The 26,516-nt window shown below is 38.9% G+C and overlaps 1 protein-coding gene across 9 annotated transcripts in view; it reads left to right on the top strand.

The window, feature by feature from the left end:
- The window catches only part of CTNNA2 (catenin alpha 2), a 1,148,556-nt gene that overhangs the window by 359,691 nt on the left and 762,349 nt on the right, over nucleotides 1–26,516 (top strand). For all 9 annotated transcript variants that reach the window (XM_035273413.3, XM_035273412.3, XM_017964211.4 and 6 more), the window contains 2 exons: nucleotides 7,382–7,501; nucleotides 11,579–11,845. In XM_035273413.3, coding sequence (XP_035129304.1) covers nucleotides 7,382–7,501; nucleotides 11,579–11,845 — 387 coding nt within the window. The remainder of the gene's footprint in view (nucleotides 1–7,381; nucleotides 7,502–11,578; nucleotides 11,846–26,516) is intronic.

The following is a 26,516-nucleotide window of genomic DNA, read 5'->3' as shown; positions in this document are numbered from 1 at the left end:
TTCCCTCTGAACTAATGTAATCAGATTATATTGTCCGTTATTAGCATGAGCGATAGCACTACACATAAACTCATCTAGATGTGTATGTCAGAGAAAACAGTCACCTTCTTTCCATCCTCAAGCTAGATCCTGGGATGAGGATGCTCTTGATAATTTGATAATTTCTCTTTAGAAAATGGAATAGCAAGACAGAAAATAGCAACCCTTAGCTTCTCAAGAGGTCAAGTTTGCTCAGTGGTTACCAGGGGCCATGTCTAGATACCACATCTAGTGACCACATCTAGTGCTGCTGTTCTTTGGTGGGCATGGGGGGCACTGATGAGACATGATGATCTTAACATTAACTGTGACTGTGAGTTTAGCATCAAATAGTCTCATGCAGCCTCAGTTGCTTATTATTTCTCAAGTCTGCTGTTTAGTCCTGAAGTTCTAGTGTGACTCTTGTGTTTAAATAACAACTGTGAACTGGTATTATATAAAATAGCCTTATGTCTTCTTATAAATGCAGAAAATATGGCCTAGGTTTTTAGCGTATGTTTTCTGTCATAGCTGTCATGGTATTAGTTTCATGCAGTTGCATTATTCATTATTTATTTATTCAGTTATACATGTAAGAACTACTTATTAGGTGCTGACTATATCCCAAACATTGTGCCAATATGTATTACTTCAAGGGCGAATAAGACTAGGTTCCTGCCTTCAAAATATTTCAGGCTACTGGGGATACATTAGGACATTAGCAAAGAGTGCAATGCGTGTTAGGAAGTAGTCTGACCCAGAAGGAAAATAGAATTATGCTTTCTTTTGTAAATAACAGAAAACCTAATTCTACCTAGTTTTTCTTAAACAGGAGTATTTTGGCTCACCAAATTAAATGTCCAGAGGCAATAGCTTCAGGCAAGGCTTGACCAAGGTGCAAAAGTGTGACAAAAACCAGGTTTTTCTTTCTTTCTCCTCCTCATTGAGGGCTCTATTCTTTGTTGCCCCTTAAAGGGGGACTCATAGTCTCAAAGCAGTTGCGAACCATTTTGAAGATTGCATGTTCCTTGACTAAAGATAGCACAAAAGAGAAAATTATCTTTCCTGATAGAAAAAAAAAAAAAGTTCTACAATCTTATTAGGCATAATTGGTCTCTCAGTCATGTGCCTATCTCTTAGTTAATTACTTAATGGGCAACAGAATTTGCTGATTTCTTACTTAACGTAATCAGGACTCCTACTCTTTGCTTAGCCCAAGCTGGAAACGGGATCAGTTCAACCACATTGTATTGTTGCCCAATTTAGGATAACACGAGAAAGGATGATGTGTCTGGGAGAGGAAGGTCTCAAGATTGGGACTCATTGCACTAAATGAGGTTTGCCTTTCCTTGAACCTGTCACTGGGCCCAGGTTAAATAACTCAGAGTCTCAAGTCCAAACTAGGGGCAGAAAGTTGGGGATAATTGGAAAGAGCCACATCAAAGAGTTGGGGGATGAATCATTCTGTCCAATGATGAGAACAAAACCACACAGTTATTTAAACAGGGAACATTTAAAGAATTCTTAAGGCTAATAGCAGTTTGAAATAGCAAAGGGTTCGCTCATAAGAAGTGAAGAGAACTCTAAGGAATATGGGAATGGCAGATATGAGGAGCAGCTGCTACCCCTGGGGCTGGGATAGAGCACTCTAGGGAGGAGCCCCCCCTCACCACCACCATGGCTGAGATCCAGATGTTGGAGGGTGTGGCCTTGGGTCACTTGATGACAGAGGAGTCACTAAGGTACCACACAATATAATGGAACTTGCTAGAAATCTGCCCTTTCTGGAAAGCTGCTCATGGAAGGGTGTCTCACTGGATGCATTCTGCTACACAATTGCCCAGATGGGCGTACTGAGGGAAGCTGCTGGCCAGCTGATGCTGGAGAAGCTACCCCTGCTGCAGGAGCCTGTTGAAGGAGCACACCAGAACCAGGAACCACATCCTTTCCTCTGGCAGCAGCTATGCAACACCATCCACTGACAAAGCTTAACATCAGGCAAGTGGGGAAGGGAGGCATATTCCAGGGGCCCATCCATATTTGCACAGTGCGAGCAAAAAAGGGTAAATTTGGATTTGATAACCTATGCAGGAAAAGAGTATGTTAATGATGGAAAACAGGATTTTATTACCATAAGAAGGGAGATAATAGATTCAGGTCAAGCAACAGATTTCAACCACAGAGAGCTTTACGAACCAAGGAAAGAACAAAGGCATGAGATTAAGGGAAGAGTCTTGGAGTGTTTGAAACACCAGTGATTCTGTTATTGGAGCAGAGTTGGCAAGGTGGGGAGAGGCAATAACAAGGTTGAACAGAGAGATCCAGGTTATGGAGGGTCTTGGATAACATGATAATTAGTTTGTACTCTATGTATAGATTATGGGGAGCCATTGAGTAGTACTAAGAATTTGATTCAGATTTGTGATTTAGAAAAATAACTTTGGTAGCAGTGTGGAGAAGGAATTAGAAGAGGGACATATAAAGAGACTGTTAAATTTATCCATGCCAGTGAATTAAAGAGAAGCTGGCTAAGGCAATGGCAGTGCATATTATGAAAAAGAGGTAGATTTTACAGATATTCAGGGTATGGAGGTAGAGTAATAGAACTGGGGGACTAATCGGCTCAGGGGCAAGGCTTTAGAAACTCACTCTGAAAAATCAATGCAGCATAGCTCAGAAATAATTATGGGTTCTGGAGCAAAGTACCTGGGCTCAAATCCAGGCTCCTGCATTTACTTGCTGTGAGACTTCTGACAGGTTATACAACTCCTCTACTCTGATTTGTCTCTGCACAATGAGAATATGGGAATTAGAAAAGTATCCACTTCAAAGAGCTGTTTTTGGGGACTAAGTAAGATAGATGTAAGCCATTTAGAATGATGTCTAGTATATCATAAGAACTCGATGACACTGATGTCATTTTTTTTCTTGCACAAACTGAAAATGATTTTGGAAATACATAATAAACTAAATTATTATTGTGATTTGTAGAACATGACACATTAAGCATCAATGACACTAGCATGTGATCATTCTTTGCTTCTGATGAAATCATTTTCTTCTTCACTTTTTGACAAGAAAAGACAATATAATCAAGAAAACTGACTTATCTTCATGGGGCAGAAATATAAAGTATGATAATGCTGAGAAACCAATGGCCATACTAGAGTATATAACTAAATATGTACAGCAGTTAGATGGTGGGTCTTACATGCATTCAGTCTTTCATTCATTTGGCCAACTCCTATTTCCAAGATAGATATTTTTAAAATTCGCAGTAAAAGTAGACTCTAACAGAGATTATATATGATCTATTAAGTAGTTTCATCAGTGTCACTTAAAATCCAGTCAACGTAGGTATCAATAGTAAAACCTGGAATAGGGTCAGTCTGTCCAAACCAAAACGATGATCATAACAACTGTTTCTAGTAATGGTGTGGCCAGCAATTTTCTACAGGGAATCAGAACACACAGTGCAGGTGGGAGGTAGCATACTCCTCAATTCCACACCATCCCATCCCCAGATGCCTACCTCATGGTAGACTCTGCATAAATACCTAACGAATAAAAGAATTATAGGGCTGCTTTCTGATATTGAAGTAAATAATCACAGTTTCAACCAGGAAAATTAGACACTGATTTAAGACTATCTCAAACAGTATGACACAGTTCTAGACTAAATCATAGGGATAGACAGGCTTGCTTTAGGAATGGGGGTACAGGCTATTTTGAACAGGTCTGTGAGAAGACCAAGATTTTAAGAGTTGTAAGTGACAAATTCCGAAAATAATTTCTAAACCCACTAAACCAGGAATAAATGTTGGTATTTTTTTTTTTTCTGGAAGCATCAGTATTTTCAGCTTTATCTATGCACTGGTTATAAATATTAAGGACAAAAATATCTGGTTCAGCAGAGTTCTGGCTTTGGTGTTTATAAGCCCAGCCTGGTTAGTGGGAGAAGAATGGCTGGCTGTCATGTCCAAGATCAGGAGGGTGTTTTTAAAGGGTATGACAGCTGCCTCTGAGGGATCCCTTTATGCCAGCTCATTAGAAATCATTTCTCAATCCAGGACATAAGCGCCCTCCAAACCTGCCCCTTATCAAAGGGCTCAGCCATTGACACTAGTGTCCTTCTTAGAGCCATCACTAGGCAGCCCGCTCCCTGTATTCTCTCTGTAGCTGTCTTTTTGTCAGTAAGATAAAAACTCTTGTCTTCAAAATTATTAAGGCATTTTTCCCCCATGCAGCAATCCAGTGTCTTTATTTAATGAACCCCTAATTCTTGCCAGATGTTTTGCTAAGCATTTGATATTTTGTATTTCTTCTCCTTTAATTCCCACAAAACCTGTAAGTAGAGTGTAAACACAATTACACTCATTTTATTAATGAAGATGTGAGGATTGGAGAGGTTAAGTAGCTTTCCCTGGATCACAGAGCTTGCCAGTGACATTGTTGGGGTTCAAACCCAGACCAATCTGACCTCATAGCCCTCCTAACACAGTTGGGCTAACATCTTTTATGGTGGGGCCTAGACAGGTGTATCTTGGATAAAGTGTCTCAGGTTCTTCTGTATAGAAACTTCCCTTTGTTCAACTGGCAGTCCTGAACTCCTCCATGGACAGTAAATGTTTGAGAGCAAGGTATTTGTTTGGCCCATAGGAGTCAATTTCCTTTCTCTCGCTGCCCTGAAAGAACCAAAGATCTTTAACTGTTCAAAAATAAAAACTTGATATTTATATTAGTTTTGAATTGTCCATAGAGTCTGTTTACTGAACTTATTTTTTCTTCTTTTTCTATGTCCCTTCAATATTCTATCATCTATCAATCATCTACCTCTATAATCTGTCATCTATCTCTATAATTTTCTATCAATCTATCTATCTATGCATCCATCCAACTAAACATCCATCCATGCATCCATTCATCCATCTATCCATCCGTCCATCTTCATCTCTCATCTATCTACTAGTGGTATGTGCCCATAATCCAGATTTTGGTTCCCTTTCCTTTATTTCTGTGGGAACTTGGACAGATTTTGCCCCTTGACTCTTTATGAGGACTTTGAGACTTCTTAGATCCTTCTGGATTTAAACTCTGCATGTAACTAAGTTTACCTTTACACAGAAAGACCCAATTCTTGGTGTTTCTTTGGAAAAATACTTCATTGAATTGTAAGAACAAATTAAAACTGGCATCTACATCTTCAGAGAAAACCAATGAGAAAATAAGTTATGTGTAAAACAGTAAAATAAATATTCTAAATTGGTCTGATTAACAGCTGATGAGAAGCCTGGTTTATATATATTAGAAAACAAATCCAGAATTTAGCTCCCTCTGAGATAATTATTTTGCTCTTCCCTGGAACCAGTTTTTATGTCTTGAGAAAAGATTTACATCTCAAATAAGCAGCAGGAACAAATTAGCTGCCAAGAACTGTCCTTTCAACGATGCTATTGATAGCCAAGTTAAGATGATTATAAATCTATTAGAATATACGGCACCATTGATTTTGGTGTTTTAAAGATTTGAGGTATGAGATTCTCATTAAACTATGAAAATGTTTTATATGTGGCTTTTCATACTATAAAATGTAATTTGACTTGAGTACCTAAAAAAACCTCCTAACTCATGACAGTTTCTTTTTCAACTGTACTTCTTTGTTTTACATGAGCACTATTAGAGCCTAGATAAGCATTGGGAATAACTAACATTGAGGAGTTACATCATCATTTTATACTTTATAATTAGGAAAAAAAGAGATGCAATCTTTCCATAGAAGATGAGAATGGAAACTTAATTTTCCCAATCCAGGACATAAGAGTTATGTGACATCTAGATTAGCTTCCACTCCCACCCCTGCTACCACTATCATTCAAAATCACTTCCTGTGCTTGCTACAACTCTTTCCTTCCTGAGTTAGCCTATTTGGTAAATTGAATGGTATTACATATCTCTGGGACAAAAGACTGGATGATACTCATTATTATGGGTTTAGATACACACTCTTTTCCTTTGCTCAGTGCACTTGATAAGGAAGTGAAATTAGCCACCTTTGTGATTGTGTCAAGCCTCACTTAAGTTCAGATCTGAGTTAATATAATCTTTGGTTATTTTCAGCCATTTTAGTTGTCATTTGTGTTTCCAAATTGTCAAACAATGTACTCTCTCTATAATGCCCTTTAATTTGCCCAAAATTACAAGAGCCAATCTGAATTCTGCCCAAGTATTTCCTACATTTCTCATTACTCTTTCTTTCAAAGCTGCCTTCTCTCTCCCTTCCTCTCTGGAAACGGAACTAGTCAGGGGTCTCTTATCAGACTCCCTTCATGTTTAACAACAGTTGATTTTGCAAAAAAAAATCATGTCTGCCTTGTGCTTTATCCACTCAGGATTCTATTCTTGGGTATTTTCGCTGATGAAATTAATTTTATAAAAGTGCTACTTGACAGTGACTTAGCGGATTCCTTCACCACAATATCTTAATTTTAGTTTAATTGTGTCCACAGATGGTATAACTTAAAGGTTTATCAATTGTGGTAATTTTCACGCCATATTAAAGTTAAGATCATTTTGGAGGGGAGAATACTTTTCAAAATTTAAACTTTTTCTATAGCAGCATTGGACCTGAATTATAAATTTCATCCAAATTCCAAAGGATGAAATTTATAATTCAGGTTCAATGCTGCTATGGAAAAGTTTAGAAACAGTTTGCAGGGATTGGAAGGTGCGTTGGTAGGGCGGTGTGCTTGCCATCATCCTGTCCACCCCATTCCACTCCAGTTGACGTCACCTTCCAATAGCAGCAAAACTTCAAATTCACTTGCTTTCAAGGAATTTCCTCTTTTTATTAGATGGACAGGTAAAAACTCAGTTTAAAATTATAATTCCTTAGTCCCAGTCCTAGATATGTTGTTAACATTGGTTGCACATTCATGCTGTCCTAAATTTTCAGCAGCTGAGGAATTTCTTTAGTCATTTGTTTGTATACCACTGTCTCTTCTGAAGACTTCTAGAATTTTTTTCTAAACTTCAGCATTTGTTCTCAAATATATTCCTTAGTGTTTCTACTTAAAGGTTGATATTCTTTCCAAATCATACGTCAATAAAAATATAATAAATATAAGATTTTATGTTTACCAGTTAAGCATTTGTTTTCTTTTATAAACAGAATATTTTGTAAGTCTTAAACAACTATTTAATCTGACTACACATGATTGTTAGAGGTGCTCTTCTCCTGTTTTTTCATTTACATATTAACACATCCTAGTGTTTTAGAGTTTTTTGGTACAAATTCCATTTGTAACATGTTAAATAATATTTAAATACTGTCCACTAATAAGTATGTTGTTTTTCACCACTGCAGGTGGAAGAGGCCCTGGAAGCGGTCAAAAATGCTACAAACGAGCAAGACCTTGCAAACCGTTTTAAAGAGTTTGGAAAAGAGATGGTGAAACTCAACTATGTAGCAGCAAGAAGACAACAGGTGAGAAAGATTTTGGAAATGCTAGGGGAGGAAATGGGTGAGTTTACACAAGCATGTAGCTTTACAGGCCTGAACAGTGGATCAGCTGCATCTACTTGCCGTCAGATGCTCTGAGAATCTGTGATGACAAAGACTGCTTCCTGCAGGGGCCAGTTGTGATGCCATGGTGTGCTCTGGACCACTCTCTGGCCACAGATCACCTGCTTCACTGGCGGGACCCACCCTGCTAGCCCCACTACACTCTAATCTTCTATTCCCTCTAGAAGCACAGCTCTGATGTCAAATAAAAAATACTAAACTGTGGAGTGGTGCTGTGGTCAGTCTCTGGATGTTACCCTTTGCCCTCACTTTTTATCTCCTACTCTTGTGAACACCACCACACATATGCACTCTCAGGATGTGTAGTATGTGGGATGAAACTCCTATGAAAGAGAAGAAAACATGAACAAAATGAGAGGAAAGGCAGGTGAGGGGCACAGAGAAAGAAAAGAGATAACTGGGGGAAAGGGGGAGGGGAGAAGGGAAGAGAAGGGAGGGAAAAAGGGTCAGGAAGAGTGCAGGTGAGCGTGAGTCACTCTGATGGTGGTGTGTGACCTGGATCTCCTCAGCCTCAGTATTAGTTCATTCTCATGCTGCTATAAAGAAATGCCCCAAGACTGGGTAATTTAGAAAGGAAGGAGATTTAATTGACTCACAGTTCCATGTGACTTGGGAGGCCTCAGGAAACTTACAATCATGGCAAAGCGGAAGTGGGCACCTTCTTCACAAGGTGGCAGGAGAGAGAGTGAGCAAGAGCTGGGAAAACTGCCTTATAAAACCATCAAAACTCATGGGAACTGAGTGACTATTATGAGAACAGCATGGAGGAAACTGCCCCCATCATCCAATCACCTCTTTCCCTAACACGTGGGGATTATAGGTCCCTCCCTCCACAAGTAGGGATGACAATTCAAGATGAGATTTGGATGGGTACACAGAGCCAAACTGTATCAGCCTCCCTTTTGTTTAGAGTTCTCAGTTTCAGCTAGCTCTGTTTGCTCATTGGATACCTTTAGTATTTTGTTTCCAAAGAGTGGATTTTTATTCTTTTGCCATAGAAAAAGTATTTCCAAATGTGGAAGGATCTACTAAAATCCTTTCATCCATCCTCTCAATTGCTTGCAGAATTTTTTTTGGAAACATTTTGAGCCATTCCTACTTTCTCTAACTTTCTCTCTAACCAACAGGAAAGTTCCATTCAATAAACATTTATTGAATGTTCATTCTGTGCCAGGCTGAAGTGAGGGTGGGATTAGGAACTTAACCAAGAGCTAGTCCTTTGTGTCACAGGCACATAAATGTGATTTTAGTTTTGGTGGTTATTTTTAAGTATGTTTGTATTAGCAGAATTCCTTGTTCAAACGGAATCTTTTATGGTAGCCCAACATGTAATATAAAAAGGAGCAAAGTTACTCTGAAAGGTGAGAGAGCTAGAGAGCCTCAGGAGGCAACTGTTGCAGGCCCCAGAGTCTAGAGTCCTAGGAACCCGGTGTTCTGACATCCAAGAGCAGGAGGAGAAGAACGTTCTGCTCTGGAAGGGAGAGAGACAATGAATTCATCTTTCCTCCACCTTTTTGTTCTGTCTTTACCCCCAGCCGACTGGATGGTGCCCACCTACATTGAGGGTAAAATTTCCCACTCAGTTCACTGGCTCAAGTGCTGGTTGCCCACTACAACACTGTCACAGTGACATATCCAAAATAATTCTTCATCAGCCTTCTAGGCACCTCTCAATCCAGTCAAGTTGCCACCTAAAATAACCAACACAGAGATGCTGATTTTGAGATATACACATTGAAACGTCAGCTAGAAGTGAAGTGTTGCCTGGAGATAGAAACACGGGTCATCAGCATGTAGCTGACCTTAAAAGTCATGAGACTATATATATGATGTTTATATGAAATACCTATACTATTTATTTTTATTTCACTAATACTTTGTTTTGAATTGATTGTCAGTTCAGACTCTTTCAAGAAAATTTAGAAAAACAGAAAGAAGGGGAAAAAACACCTAATACCCACAAAGAATATGGCACTGATATTTTGGTATATTTGCTTTCAGATATTTATCTTCACATTTTAATGTAATTATAATCATGCTATGCATATTGTATTCTGCTTTTTTAATCTTATAAATATTATTCATGTTATTAATTTTTGGAAACTATTTTAATGATCACATACTCCATTAAATGAATGTTTCAGTAATTTTTTCAACCATTTATTGACAATTCAATAGACTGTTTCCAGTTTTTTTTCTTAGGATTAAAAAATGTTTCTTCAAGTATCTTTACAGAGTTTCCCAGCCTGCATTTCTCACTTCTGTATTTACATTTATTTTTATCATTTTATTATATATTTTTAGTGTAGAGGAATGGAATTTCTGGACCAGGTGTTCTGAGGTTAATAAAGTCTTTCATGACTGTTTGGAAGAAACCTACCTCTCGTGGCCAAATCATTGCCTAGCACAGAAAATACACTCAAATATTTGTTACCTATTTGTCCACTTTCATCTCCAGGGCTCAAATTAAATAATCCCAATTTAGAAATTGTGTTAGCTAGCATCCATCTTTTAATGCTTAAGCAAAGGGGAAAAAAGATGGTTCAGGAAATTGTTCGTTATTTATTGCCAGTGTTCTTGACAATTATATTTTGACATTATACCAACTATAATGGGCTTGTCTCAGAACTATTTTGACAAACAAAACAGAAGCTGTCATTTCTTGTTGCCAGGCCATTACTCTATCGTGCCAATTGAGCAAATAGGAAGAGAAGCCCAGTGGTTCAAATGCCCTTTACTGATGTTTTACAGCCGGAAGAATATTCTCCCAGAGATACACATCTGGCAATCCTGCATGGCTCTCAGAGAGCATCACTGCTTTCACATTCCTGAAAATGGTGTGAACGTTTGCTTAACAAGTCTTTAAAGATGAAAATAAAGAGACTCCCTTGTGGTATGATTCTGTTCTCCAAAACTAGGAAAACAAATCATTTTTGGCCTGTTATTTTCTGTTCTCTAAACTTAATGATGAGCTGCCATGCGAGGCCATCAACAGCAACAAAGGAAGAAGCCTATTCTGAAAATGATAATGAAGGGCATTGATGTGCTGAGCAAAACCCAGAAGTTTGCTTTCCCATGTTTGTAACTGTAATTGAACATGAAAGCAAGTAGGACCTCAGAAGATTGAAGGTTTCAGGTTTTCTCTCTGTTCCTAATTACCTCTGTGGCCCATGCAATCCACTTACCTTGTTGGTGGCTTGGTTTTTATATTCTTTTCGGCGATATTTTATTGAGTGCTTCTTATAGGCCAGCCGCTGTGCTAATGACTGAAGAGCAACTGAATAAGACAAATAGGGCTCCCTGCTGTCATTAGAGGTATGTTATAGAAGAGAAATAAAGGGTCAAATAATACAGTTAAGTAGGATGAGTGTTAGTGATCGAAGAGGAACAGTGTCTTCTGGGAACAGATAAAAGGGGACACAGCTTAGAAAGTTGGGTGGAGGATGTGCCAAGTCACTGGATGGAGCCCTGTCAGGTGAAAGGGTAGGGCAGAGGAGGAAAGCTCAGGCATTTCACATAGAAGGGACAGGAGGCCAGGTGCAGTCACTCATGGCTATAATTCCAGAACTTTGGGAAGCAGAGACCGGAGAATCCCTTGAGGCCAGGGGTTCAAGGCCCACCTGGGCAACATAGCCAGACCCCACTTAGACTTTTTTTTTTTTAATTAGCCAGTTATAGGAGCATGCACTTGTTGTCTTGGCCACTTAAGAGGTAGAAGAGGGAGGATCAAAGGGCCCAGGAGATGGAGGCTGCAGTGAGCTTTGATGGCACAGTTACTCTAACCTAGGTGACAGAGCCAGACTCTGTCTCTATAAAACAAACACATAAAACAGTATATGCATAGGCCTGGCAGCTAGAAACAGCACAAGGGTTTCTGAAGTTCAGTGTGTTAATAAGAGTCCGTGACTCCAAGCTCTGTTGCAGATATTTCCATACAAACTTCATGTGTGTGACAGCTTTCTTGTGTTACACACACAGGAGCTGAAGGATCCTCACTGTCGGGATGAGATGGCAGCCGCCCGAGGGGCTCTGAAGAAGAATGCCACAATGCTGTACACGGCCTCTCAAGCATTTCTCCGTCACCCAGATGTTGCCGCTACGAGAGCCAACCGAGATTATGTGTTCAAACAAGTCCAGGAGGCCATTGCTGGCATCTCCAATGCTGCTCAAGCTACCTCGCCCACTGACGAAGCCAAAGGCCACACGGGCATCGGCGAGCTGGCTGCGGCTCTTAATGAGTTTGACGTAAGCATCCTGGTGTTACACACAGAGGGGTGGGCACTGATGCTGACAAAAGAAAAAAAAAGTGTATTGGGGATGAAAGCCACTATAATAATTTACATTGAGTTTTCGCTTTTGGAGGTTTTACTAGTAAGATAAACTATGTAATGCATTTCTGTAAGATATTGGCTGAGCCATTATCACTTGTCTTTTTTTATAATTTTAATTTCAATTTTTTTTTTAAGACAGAGGCTTGCTCTCTTGCCCAGGCTGAAGTACAGTGGCACGATCTCAGCTTACTGCAGTCTCTGCCTCCCGAGTTCAAGTGATTCTCCTGCCTCAGCCTCTTGAGTGGCTGGGATTACAGGTGCCCATCACCACTCCCAGCTAATTTTGGTACTTTTTGTAGAGATGGGGTTTCACCATGTTGATCAGTGTTGAACTCCTGACCTTAGGTGATCCACGTGCCTCGACCTCCCAAAGTGCTGGGATTACAGGTGTGAGCCACTGTGCCCGGCCTATCACTTGTCTTTAAAGAAACAACTGTATTTAAGAGTGCCTGATCCCTTGCAGGTAGATGAAATACCCTACAGGTGATTTTAGGGACAGTTCATAATTTGGTGATCATCTTTATTATTAAAGGGACACATGTTATGAACAGCTTAGGTGTAGGTTGCCTCTATGATGTGCCTGGGTGAAAAGCTGCCATCAATTTCTCTGTTTTAAATCAGTGATAAAGTCCTTTGCCCTATGATCCCACATAAGACCCTGGTCTTCCTTAAAATGACCCCTCTGAGGAGTGCCTGTATTAGTCCCATGAAAGTTCTGCATTCTTTTTTTTTTTTTTTTAATTTTTTATTTGATTATAGGTTTTGGGGTACATGAGCAGAGCATGCGAGACAGTTGCGTAGGTACACACATGGCAGTGTGCTTTGCTTTTCTTCTCCCCTTCACCCACATTTGGCATTTCTCCCCAGGCTATCCCTCCCCACCTCCCCCTCCCACTGGCCCTCCCCTTTTCCCCCCAATAGACCCCAGTGTTTAGTACTCCCCTTTCTGTGTCCATGTGTTCTCATTTTTCATCACCCACCTATGAGTGAGAATATGTGGTGTTTCATTTTCTGTTCTTGTGTCAGTTTGCTGAGGATGATGTTCTCCAGATTCATCCATGTCCCTACAAACGACACGAACTCATCATTTCTGATTGCTGCATAATATTCCATGGTGTATATGTGCCACATTTTTCCAATCCAGTCTATTATCAATGGGCATTTGGGTTGATTCCAGGTCTTTGCTATTGTAAACAGTGCTGCAATGAACATTCGTGTACATGTGTCCTTATAGTAGAACGATTTATAGTCTTTTGGATGTATACCCAGTAATGGGATTGCTGGGTCAAATGGAATTTCTATTTCTAAGGCCTTGAGGAATCGCCACACTGTCTTCCACAATGTTTGAGCTAATTTACATTCCCACCAACAGTGTAAAAGTGTTCCTTTTTCTCCACATCCTCTCCAGCATCTGTTGTCTCCAGATTTTTTAATGATCGCCATTCTAACTGGCGTGAGATGGTATCTCAATGTGGTTTTGATTTGCATCTCTCTGATGACCAGTGATGATGAGCATTTTTTCATATGATTGTTGGCCTCATATATGTCTTCTTTCGTAAAGTATCTGTTCATATCCTTTGCCCACTTTTGAATGGGCTTGTTTGTTTTTTTCCTGTAAATCTGCTTGAGTTCTTTGTAAATTCTGGATATCAGCCCTTTGTCAGATGGGTAGACTGCGAAAATTTTTTCCCATTCTGTTGGTTGTCGATCCACTCTAGTGACTGTTTCTTTTGCCGTGCAGAAGCTGTGGAGTTTCATTAGGTCCCATTTGTCTATTTTGGCTTTTGTTGCCAATGCTCTTGGTGTTTTGTTCATGAAGTCCTTGCCTACTCCTATGTCCTGGATAGTTTTGCCTAGATTTCCTTCTAGGGTTTTTATGGTGCCAGGTCTTATGTTTAAGTCTTTAATCCATCTGGAGTTAATTTTAGTGTAAGGTGTCAGGAAGGGGTCCAGTTTCTGCTTTGTGCACATGGCTAGCCAGTTTTCCGAACACCATTTGTTAAACATGGAATCCTTGCCCCATTGCTTGTTTTTGTCAGGTTTATCAAAGATTGTATATTTGTATGTATGTTGTGTTGCCTCCGGTGCCTCTGTTTTGTTCCATTGGTCTATATCTCTGTTTTGGTACCAGTACCATGCTGTTTTGATCACTGTAGCCTTGTAGTATAGTTTGAAATCCGGTAGTGTGATGCCCCCTGCTGTGTTCTTTTTGCTTAGAATTGACTTGGCTATGCGGGCTCTCTTTTGGTTCCATATGAAGTTCATGGTGGTTTTTTCCAGTTCTGTGAAGAAAGTCAATGGTAGCTTGATGGGGATAGCGTTGATTCTGTAAATTACTTTGGGCAGTATAGCCATTTTCACGATATTAATTCTTCCTAACCATGAACATGGAATGTTTCTCCATCTGTTTGTGTCCTCTCTGATTTCGTTGAGCAGTGGTTTGTAGTTCTCCTTGAAGAGGTCCCTTACGTTCCTTGTGAGTTGTATTCCAAGGTATTTTATTCTTTTTGTAGCAATTGCGAATGGCAGTTCGCTCTTGATTTGGCTTTCTTTAAGTCTGTTATTGGTGTAGACGAATGCTTTTGATTTTTGCACATTGATTTTATATCCTGAGACTTTGCTGAAGTTGTTTATCAGTTTCAGGAGTTTTTGGGCTGAGGCAATGGGGTCTTCTAGGTATACTATCATGTCGTCTGCAAATAGAGACAATTTGGCTTCCACCTTGCCTATTTGAATACCCTTTATTTCTTTTTCTTGCCTGATTGCTCTGGCTAGAACTTCCAGTACTATATTGAATAGGAGTGGTGAAAGAGGGCATCCTTGTCTAGTGCCAGATTTCAAAGGGAATGCTTCCAGTTTTTGCCCATTCAGTATGATATTGGCTGTTGGTTTGTCATAAATAGCTTTTATTACTTTGAGATACGTTCCATCGATACCTAGTTTATTGAGGGTTTTTAGCATAAAGGGCTGTTGAATTTTGTCAAATGCCTTCTCTGCGTCAATTGAGATAATCATGTGGTTTTTGTTTTTGGTTCTGTTTATGTGGTGAATTACATTGATAGACTTGCGTATGTTGAACCAACCTTGCATCCCCGGGATGAATCCTACTTGATCATGATGAATAAGTTTTTTGATTTGCTGTTGCAATCGGCTTGCCAATATTTTATTGAAGATTTTTGCATCTATGTTCATCATGGATATTGGCCTGAAGTTTTCTTTTCTCGTTGGGTCTCTGCCGGGTTTTGGTATCAGGATGATGTTGGTCTCATAAAATGATTTGGGAAGGATTCCCTCTTTTTGGATTGTTTGAAATAGTTTTAGAAGGAATGGTACCAGCTCCTCCTTGTGTGTCTGGTAGAATTCGGCTGTGAACCCGTCTGGACCTGGGCTTTTTTTGTGAGGTAGGCTCTTAATTGCTGCCTCGACTTCAGACCTTGTTATTGGTCTATTCATATTTTCAGCTTCCTCCTGGTTTAGGCTTGGGAAGACACAGGAGTCCAGGAATTTATCCATTTCTTCCAGGTTTACTAGTTTATGCGCATATAGTTGTTTGTAATATTCTCTGATGATGGTTTGAATTTCTGTGGAATCTGTGGTGATTTCCCCTTTATCATTTTTTATTGCATCTATTTGGTTGTTCTCTCTCTTTTTTTTTAATCAATCTGGCTAGTGGTCTGTCTATTTTGTTGATCTTTTCTAAAAACCAGCTCTTGGATTTATTGATTTTTTGAAGGGTTTTTCGTGTCTCAATCTCCTTCAGCTCAGCTCTGATCTTAGTAATTTCTTGTCTTCTGCTGGGTTTTGAGTTTTTTTGATCTTGCTCCTCTAGCTCTTTCAATTTTGACGATAGGGTGTCAATTTTGGATCTCTCCATTCTCTTCATATGGGCACTTATTGCTATATACTTTCCTCTAGAGACTGCTTTAAATGTGTCCCAGAGGTTCTGGCACGTTGTGTCTTCGTTCTCATTGGTTTCGAAGAACTTCTTTATTTCTGCCTTCATTTCGTTGTTTACCCAGTCAACATTCAAGAGCCAGTTGTTCAGTTTCCATGAAGCTGTGCGGTTCTGGGTCAGTTTCTGAATTCTGAGTTCTAACTTGATTGTACTATGGTCTGAGAGGCTGTTTGTTATGATTTCAGTTGTTTTGCATTTGTTGAGCAGTGCTTTACTTCCAATTATGTGGTCAATTTTAGAGTAGGTGTGATGTGGTGCTGAGAGGAATGTGTATTCTGTGGATTTGGGGTGGAGAGTTCTGTAAATGTCCACCAGGTTTGCTTGCTCCAGGTCTGAGTTCAAGCCCTGGATATCCTTGTTGATTTTCTGTCTGGTTGATCTGTCTAGTATTGACAGTGGAGTGTTAAAGTCTCCCACTATTATTGTGTGGGAGCCTAAGTCCTTTTGTAAGTCATTAAGAACTTGCCTTATGTATCTGGGTGCTCCTGTGTTGGGTCCATATATGTTTAGGATCGTCAGCTCTTCTTGTTGTATCGATCCTTTTACCATTATGTAATGGCCTTCTTTGTCTCTTTTGATCTTTGTTGCTTTAAAGTCTATTTTATCAGAGATGAGAATTGCAACTCCTGCTTTTTTCTGCTTTCCATTAGCTTGGTAAATCTTCCTCCATCCCTTTATTTTGAGCCTTTGTGTATCCTTGCATGTGAGATGGGTTTCCTGGATACAGCACACTGATGGGTTTTGGATTTTTATCCAATTTGCCAGTCTGTGTCTTTTGATTGGTGCATTTAGTCCATTTACATTTAGGGTTAATATGGTTATGTGTGAATTTGATACTGCCATTTTGATGCTAAGTGGCTGTTTTGCCTGTTAGTTGTTGTAGATTCTTCATTATGTTGAAGCTCTTTAGCATTCAGTGTGATTTTGGAATGGCTGGTACTGATTGATCCTTTCTATGTGTAGTGCCTCTTTTAGGAGCTCTTGTAAAGCAGGCCTGGTGGTGACAAAATCTCTGAGTACTTGCTTGTTCACAAAGGATTTTATTCTTCCTTCACTTCTGAAGCTCAGTTTGGCTGGATATGAAATTCTGGGTTGAAAGTTCTTTTCTTTAAGAATGTTGAATATTGGCCCCCACTCTCTTCTGGCTTGTAGTGTTTCTGCCAAGAGATCTGCTGTGAGTCTGATGGGCTTCCCTTTGTGGGTGACCCGACCTTTCTCTCTGGCTGCCCTTAGTATTCTCTCCTTTATTTCAACCCTATTGAATCTGACGATTATGTGCCTTGGGGTTGCTCTTCTTGCGGAATATCTTTGTGGTGTTCTCTGTATTTCCTGCAATTGAGTGTTGGCTTGTCTTGCTAGGTGGGGGAAATTTTCCTGGATGATGTCCTGAAGAGTATTTTCCAGCTGGGATTCATTCTCTTCGTCCCCTTCTGGTACACCTATCAAACGTAGGTTAGGTCTTTTCACATAGTCCCACATTTCTTGGAGACTTTGTTCATTCCTTTTTGTGCTTTTTTCTCTGATCTTGGTTTCTCGTTTTATTTCATTGAGTTGGTCTTCGACTTCAGATATTCTTTCTTCTGCTTGGTCAATTCGGCTATTGAAACTTGCGTTTGCTTCGCGAAGTTCTCGTATTGTGTTTTTCAGCTCCTTTAATTCATTCATATTCCTCTCTAAGGTATCCATTCTTGTTATCATTTCCTCGAATCTTTTTTCAAATCTTTTTTCAAGGTTCTTAGTTTCTTTGCATTGATTTAATACATGATCTTTTAGCTCACAAAAGTTTCTCATTATCCATCTTCTGAAGTCTAATTCCGTCATTTCGTCACAGTCATTCTCCGTCCAGCTTTGCTCCCTTGCTGGTGAGGAGTTTTGGTCCTTTCTAGGAGGCGAGGTGTTCTGGTTTTGGGTGTTTTCCTCCTTTTTGCGCTGGTTTCTTCCCATCTTTGTGGATTTGTCCGCTGGTCGTCTGCGTAGTTGCTGACTTTTCGTTTGGGTCTCTGAGTGGACACCCAGAATGTTGATGATGAAGTATTTCTGTTGCTTGGTTTTCCTTCTACCAGTCTAGCCCCTTCGCTGTACGACTGCTGAGGTCTGCTCCAGACCCTGCTTGTCTGGGGTGCACCTCTGGTAGCTGTGGCACAGCGAGGGATGCTACCAGTTTCTTTTTCTGCTCTCTTTGTCCCAGGATGATGCCTGCCTAATGTCAGTCTTTTGGATATAGAGGGGTCAGGGAGCTGCTTGAGGAGACAGTTTGTACTTTATAGGGGTTTAATTGCTGAGCTGTGCACTCTGTTGTTCATTCAGGGCTGTTAGGCTGCTATGTTTGATTCTGCTGCAACAGAGCTCATTAAAAAACCCTTTTTTTTTTTTTTCTCAAATGCTCTGTGTTGAGGGGTTTGGGCTTTATTTTTGGATGTCCGATCAGGTGTCCTGCCCAGCTAGAAGGCAGACTAGCCACTGTTTGGCTGCCGAGGCTCCGCCCTGCTGTTGTGTGGTTCGCGCTGTTCCTGCCGGCTCTGCTGTGGTCTCCGCCACGCCCTGCGGCGGAGTCTCTTCGTTGTAGCGTGATGCCTCAGCAACGGCAGGCTGCATCAGCAGTGGGCGTGTATCTCAGTAGGGATGGGTTGCCTCGGCAACGGCTGGCTGCGTCAGCAGTGGGCGTGTATCTCAGTTGGGGCGGGTTGCCTCGGTAGTGGTGGACGCCCCTCCCCCACAGAGCGTCTCGGACCGTCTGCTCGGGATAGTTTGAAATCGCGGTTTTGTTCGTCCCACTGGGTATCCCAATCCCTGCAATCCCCTGGGCTGTCCTATTGTCCAAGTCTCGTTCAGTCTCAAGTCCAGCCCTCTCAAGTCTCAGGTTGCCGGTTCAACAGGGCACTCGGACAAGCGCGCCCTGTGGGGATTGCTGGGTAGGGCCGGCCGCCGCCGCCCCGGCTGCCGGCTTCGCCAGGCAGACCTACTGCCTGGCGTCCCGTGTCTTTTTTATACTTGGGAGTTTCCCCGTTCTGTGGGCAACAAAGATCAGTCTGGAAATGCCGCTTTGACTCACCGTTTGCAGATTCAACGGGAAGAGCTCCAATCCTGGGTTGTTCTCACAGCGCCATCTTGAGTCCTCCTCCGAAAGTTCTGCATTCTACACTGGCTGTTTCTGGAGATGTGTCCTGGTGAGGGAAGAAGTAGGAGGGTTGGTCACTGTGCTGGGCCGTATGTGAAGTGTCAGTGTAAGTGAGACAGTTTCATGCATGTCATCAGCACCCCAGGATTAGAGCCCTCACTTCCCCTGGGTCAGAGGATCTGTGAGAAGTTTGAATTTATTTATCCTATGATCAATGAAAGCTTACAAAGATTTATAAATAATTAGCGTCTACTTTCCAGGGTTATAGAACCCTGTGGGGAAGATGAGTGAAGTCGAATGCACTAAACATCATTTAATTGATAAAACACAATGTTACAGGAACTCATAGAAGAAAAATATGTCACTTAGTGATCATGAAGAAAGATGATGAGCTTGTTTTTGAATATGTTGATGTGAATTTTTGGCAAGAAATAATTAGCTAGTGGCTGAAAAAAAGATTCAGGAGCAAAGCAGTGAGTATCCAAGGCTTGGAGATAGATGATATAATTGAGGAGTAATTTTAACACTTCATATTCAAATAGTTCTTGTCATTTTCACAGAGGTCTCTCTTGCCCATATTTTTACAGTTAATTATATGTGTCTCACACCATATATTATTTCCTAAGGTTTTTTGTGAGAATTAAATATGATAATATATTTAAAGTACTTGCTACAGAAATGAAGACTTAATAGGTAATTTTATTCACAAAATTGCAGTAAGCAACTGAAAATTCATGGAAAATAATGACAGAGTTTAGAATAATGCTTATTTTGTATAACATAAATATACAAAGGCCCTAAGATTTTCATCATGTAAAGTAGAATATGGAGGAAAGAGATATACTATTCACAAAACAAATAATTTTTTTAAAGTTGAATTTTTTTTTTATTGTTGCTAGAAATAAATCTAATATAGATGTGAAGGACCTGAAAGGTCAAATTGTATTACTTTACTGAGGGACAACTTTTACTCATCAGTAAATGATATCACAATCTTGAGTAGGAGAATGACTGATCTTATCAATTTTCATAATCTTCAAGCGATCCTTATACAAATTCTAAGAGGGTTCTTTTGGAACTTGACAGAGAGATAATAAAGGCTTTTTTTTTGTTTGTTTGTCTTTTTTTTTTTTTATTCTGGAATAAAGAATGAGCCCATATTTCAGGGAAAAGTAAATGAGTGAGTCATACACTCAGATATTAAAACATTATAATGCTACATTATTTTTAAAGGTGTTCATTAAACACATATGGACTCATCTATATAACAATAAAAAACATACACAATCTCAAATACAAAATTATTTTATAAATTGGTATTTATTAAAATTAGTTAAGAATTGGTGAATTATTTCATCAGATTTTGACACAATTACATTATTCTAGTTGTAATTTATTTTATAATAAAAAATAACCAACAAAACCTAAGTGAGGAGCTGGTTAAGAGGGAAAATTTGCAGCACAGGGTGAAGGCCTGTGAATAGTCAAGGCCCTTCAGCTGCTGCCACCTTCTGTCCAAGAGTGTGACAACTCCGGCTTCCCATGTTGTCTGTTTCCAGACTATTTTCATTAAAAGGAGCTTTATCCCCAATTAATGTAACAACAGATGCATCACTGAAACAGTGAAACAGGCTTTCATTCATAAAGACCAAACTTGAGGTTGTGTGAGGAAAATCTATTAGCAAAGTATGTCAACATGTTGAATGTTCAAAGTTCTTTTTGTTTTTGTTTTTTTTCCTAAATTCATATCTCCTCATGCTAGACAAATAAGGATTTGGAAATTTAACACATGACTACAACCATCAAAGTGTTTTTTATAATACATTATATATTTGAAACAGTTGGAAAAAATTAAAATATAAATTGTGATATGGTAAATAAGTCACTAATTATATCTTATTAATTTTAAACTTCCATATTAACTAATTATATAATGTTTTTAAATTTTTTTTTTTTGAGAGGGAGTCTCACTCTGTTGCCCAGGCTGGAGTGCAATGGTGCGATCTCATCTCACTGCAACCTCTGCCTCCCAGGTTTAAGCAATTCTACTGCCTCAGCCTCCCTAGTAGCTAGGACCATACCCAGCTAATTTTTGTATGTTTAATAGAGACGGAGTTTCACCATTTTGGCAAAAGTCTCGATCTCTTTAGTTCATGATCCGCCCACCTTGGCCTCCCAAAGTGCTGGGGTTACAGGTGTGAGCCACTTCGCATGGCCATTGTATTACTTATAATAGTAACTAAGTGTATTACAGTTTAATGAAAAAATTATATTTTATATTAGCTAAGGATATGAATGAAGCAATATATTCTTATTAAGTGTATAGTAGTTCTCAAGCTATGAGAATTACATATAGCATTATCTAATGGCCAAAATTTTATTTTTTGGAGGCCAACAAAATCAAAATGTGGAGGCTGTCTGAATTGCAATTTGGAAACAATTCCATTTGATGTGGTTTGCTAACAACTGTCGTTTAATAAATGCAATTTAATTTCAGAACTTTCTCAAAAGTAGTAATGGTAGTAAATTTGTATTGAATTTACATACTATAAAGTGATTCACTTGCTGTAGATTTTCCATCACTTCTGACATCAGCAAACCTAGACTGTACTTAATGATATTTCAAATTTTCTCATTAAAAATACTATACCATTTCTCTTTATTTTTTACTAAATTACAAATTTCTGTTCCGGAGCTATATGTTAAATACTTTTTTAAAGTTTCACAGGCATGCTAACTTGAAATTGATTTTGAATTCATAGACATCTGTCATGAGTCCTAAATGCTATTCTCAGATATTAAACAAATCATATTTCTTTGGGTGAAAAACTCACTCAGACTCCCTGTGGTTTACTTTTCTGGCAAAATCTCTTACTGATACTTGGTATAATACCTTTCTAATATAATGACAATTTAAATAAGTTTAACGTCTTTGAAATGCTGAATTAAAAGGAACCACAAAAATGCAAAATATATTTTCATAGTCAGCATAGCTATATGCCCTAAATTGAATTGTTTTTAAATTTTATTTTAAGTTTTGGGATACACGTGCAAAACGTGCAGGTTTGTTACCCAGGTTTACATATGCCATCATGATTTGCTGTACCTATTGACACGTCCTCAAGTTCCCTCCCCTTTCCCCCACCCCTGGTGTGTGTTGTTCCCCGTCCTGTATTCACGTATTCTTATAGTTCAACTACTACTTGTGAATGAGAACATGCAGTGTTTGGTTTTCTGTTTCTGTGTTAGTTTGCTGAGGACGATGGCTTCCAGCTTCATCTATGTCCCTGCAAAGGACATGATCTCATTCCTTTTATGGTTATGTAGTATTCCAGGGTGTATCTATACCACATTTTTTTAATCCAGTCTATAATTTGTGTCCATTTGGGTTGGTTTCATAACTTTTCTATTGTAAATAGTGCTGCAGTAAGCATGCGTGTGCTTGTGTCTTTATGGTACAAAGATTCATATTACTTTTGTTATATAGCCAATAATGGGATTGCTGAGTCAAATGGTATTTCTGGTTCTAGATCTGTGATGAATCATCATACTGTCTTCCACAATGGTTAAACTAATTTACATTACCACCAACAGTGTAAAAGTATTCCTATTTGTCCACAGCCTTGCTAGCATCTATCATTTTTTGACTTTTTAATAATCGCCGTTCTGACTGGCATGAAATGCTATCTCACTGTGGTTTTGATTTACATTTCTCTAATGATTAGTGACATTGAGCAAACATCAGTGATGTTTGTTAGCCATGTGAATGTCTTCTTTTGTGAAGTGTCTGCTCATATCCTTGGTCTACTTTTTGTTGAGGTTGCTCGTTTTTTGTAGATCTGTTTAAGTTCCTTGTACATTCTGAACACCAGACCTTTGTCAGATGAGTAGATTGCAAAATTTTTCTTCCATTAGGTTGCCTGTTTACTCTGATGATGATTTCTTTTGCTGTGCAGAAGCTCTTCAGTTTAATTAGACCTCATTTGTCAATTTTGGCTTTTGTTGTCATGGCTTTTGATGTTTTCATCATGAAGTCTGCCCATGCCTATGTCCCGAATGGTATTGCCTAGGTTTTCTTGTAGGGTTTTTATGGTTTTGAGTTTTAAATTTAAGTCTTTAATCCATCTTGAGTTAATTTTTGTATAGGGTGTAAACTCTAAACTCCTTATGGAAGAAGTCCAGTTTTAGTTTTCTGCATATGGCTGGTCAGTTTTCCCAGCATCATTTATTGAATAGGAGATTCTTTCTCCATTGCTTGTTTTTGTCAGGTTTGTGGAAGATCAGATGACTAGATGTGTGGTGTTATTTCTGAGGTCTCCCTTCTGTTCCATTGGTCTGTCTGTTTTGGGACCAGGACTATGCTGTTTGGATTACTGTAACCTTGTAGTATAGTTTGAAGTCAGGTAGCATGATGCCTCCAGCTTTGTTCTTTTTGCTTAGGATTGTCTTGGCTATATGGGGTCTTCTTTGATTCCCTATAAAATTTGAAGTAGTATTTTTTCTAATTCTGTGAAGAATGTCAATGGTAATTTGATGGAAATAGCATTTAATCCATAAATTACTTTGGGCAGTATGGTCATTTTCACAATATTAATTCTTGTATCCATAAAAATGGAATGTTTTTCCATTTGTTTGTGTCTTCTCTTCCTTCCTTGAGCAGTGGTTTATAGTTCTCCTTGAAGAGGTTCTTCGCATTCTTGTTAGCTAAGAGGTCCTTCACATCCTTATTAGCTGTATTCCTAGGTATTTTATTATCTTTGTAGCTATTTTGAATGGGAGTTCATTCATGATTTGGCTCTCTGCTTGTCTATTATTGGTCTAAAGGAAGGCTTATGATTTTTGCACATTGATTTTGTATCCTGAGAGTTTGCTGAAGTTGCTTATCAGCTTAAGGAGATTTTGGACGGAGATCATGGACTTTTCTAAATATATAGTCATATCTTCTGCAAGTAGAGACAATTTGACTTCCTCTATTTCTATTTGAATATCCTTTATTTCTTTCTCTTGCCTGATTGCCCTGGCCAGAACTTCCAATACTGTGTTGAATAGGAGTGGTGAGAGAGGGCACCTTTGTCTTGTATTGGTTTTCAAAGGCAACGCTTCCAACTTTTGCCCATTCAATATGATATTGGTTGTGGATTTGTCATGAATAGCTCTTATTATTTTGAGATATGTTCCATCAATACCTAGTTTATTGATAGTTTTTAACATGAAGGGATGTTGAATTTCGTCAAAAGCCTTTCCTGCATCTATTGAGATAATCATGTGTTTTTGTCTTTGGTTCTATGTGATGAATTATGTTTATTGATTTGGATGTGTTGAACCAGCCTTGCATCCCAGGGATGGAACTGACATAGATAAGTGTCTTTATGTGCTGCTGGATTCAGTTGGCCAGTATTTGATTGAGGACTTTTGTGTTGATGTTCATCAGGGATATCAGCATAAAATTTTCTTTTTTTTATTGTGTCTCTTCCCAGTTTGGGTATCAGGCTGATGCTGGCCCCATAAAATGAGTTAAGGAGGAGTCCTTCATTTTCCGTTGTTTGGAATAGTTCCAGAAGGAATGGTACCAGATTATCATTGTACCTCTGGTAGAATTTAGCTGTGAATCCATTTGGTCCTGGGTTTTTACTTGGTTGGTATGCTATTAATTACTGCTTCAATGTCATAACTTGTTATTTGTCTATTCAGGGATTAGACTTCTTCCTGGTTTAGTCTTGGGAGGTCATATGTGTCCAGGAATGTATCCATTTCTTCTAGATTTTCTAGTTGATTTGTGTAGACGTGTTTATAGTATTTTCTGATGGTACTTTGTATTTCTGTGGGGTCAGTGGTGTTACTCCCTTTATCATTTTTTATTGTGTCTATTTGATTCTTCTCTCTTTTCTTCTTTATTAGTCTAGCTAGTGGTTTTTGTTACAGCTCCCGGATTTATTGTATTTTTTGGAGGATTTTTATCTGTCTTTATCTCTTTCAATTCTCTCTGGTCTTAGTTATTTCTTATATTCTGGTAGCTATTGGGTTAGTTTGCTCTCACCTCTCTAGCTCTTTTAATTGTACTGTTAGGGTGTTGACTTGAGATCTTTTTAGCTTTCTGATGTGGGCATTCAATGTTATAAATTTCCCTATTAACAGTACTTTAGCTGTGTCCTAAAGATTCTGGTACAATATCTCTGTTCATTTGATTTGAAAGAACATCTTGATTTCTGCCTTAATTTTATTATTCACCCAGGAGTCGTTCAGGAATAGGTTGTTCAATTTCCATGTAACTGCATGGTTTTGTGTGAGTTTCTTAATCCTGAGTTTTAATTTGATTGCACTGTGGTCTGAGAGACTGGTTGTTATGATTTCCATTCTTTTGCATTTGCTGAGGAGTGTTTCACTTCCAATTACATGATCAATTTTAGAATAAGTCTTATGTGGTGTTGAGAAAATTGTATATTCTGATTCTGTTGATTTGGGGTAAAGAGTTCTGTAGATGTCTATGAGGTCCACTTTATCCAGAGCTCAGCTCAGTCCTGAATATCTTTGTTAATTTTCTGTCTCATTGATCTCTCTAATATTGACAGTGGAGTGCTAAAGTCTCCCACTGTTATTGTATGGGAGTCTACATCTCTTTGTATATCTCTAAGAACTTGTCCTATGAATGTGGGTGCTCCTGTATTGGGTGCATACATATTTAGAATAGTTAGATTTTCTTGTTGAATTGTTCACCTTTTACCATTATGTAATGCCCTTCTTTGACCTTTTTTGATCTTTATAGGTTTGAAGTCTATTTTTTTCAGAGACTAGGATTACAACCCCTGCTTTCTTTTTTGCTTTCCATTTGCTTGGTATATTTTCCTCTAGCCCTTTATTCTGAGCCTATGTATGTCTTTGGATGTGAGATGGGTCTCCTGAATACAGCACACTGATGGGTCCTGACTCTTCATCCAATTTGCCAGTCTGTGTCTTTTAATTAGGGCATTTAGCCCATTTACATTTAAGGTTAGTGTTGTTAAGTGTGAATTTGATACTGTTGTCATAATGCTATTTGGTTATATTGCACACTAGTTGATACAGTTTCTTCATAATGTGATTGGCCTTCATATTTTGGTGTGTTTTTGCAGTGGCTGGTACTGGTTTTTCCTTTCCATATTGAGTGCTCATTTCAGGAGCTCTTGCAAGGCAGGCCTGGTGATAACAAAATCTCTCAACATTTACTTGTCTGTAAAGGATTTCATTTCTCCTTTGCTTATGAAGCTTAGTTTATCTGAATATGAAATTCTGGGTTGAAAATTCTTTTTTTTAAGAATTTTGAATATTGGCCCCTAATCTCTTCTGGCTTGTAGAGTTTCTGCTGAGGAGTCTGCTGTTAGTCAGATGGTCTTCCCTTTGTAGGTGATCTGGCCTTTCTCTCTGGCTACCCTTAACATTTTTTCGTTTATTTTGACTTTGGAGAATCTGATGATTTTGTGTCTTGGGGTTGATATTCTCATGGAGTATCTTAGTGGTGTTCTCTATACTTGTTGA

This window comes from Callithrix jacchus, chromosome 14 (assembly GCF_049354715.1).
Source record: "Callithrix jacchus isolate 240 chromosome 14, calJac240_pri, whole genome shotgun sequence".
Taxonomy (NCBI): domain Eukaryota; kingdom Metazoa; phylum Chordata; class Mammalia; order Primates; family Cebidae; genus Callithrix; species Callithrix jacchus.
This window is presented reverse-complemented; position numbering and strand designations above follow the sequence as displayed.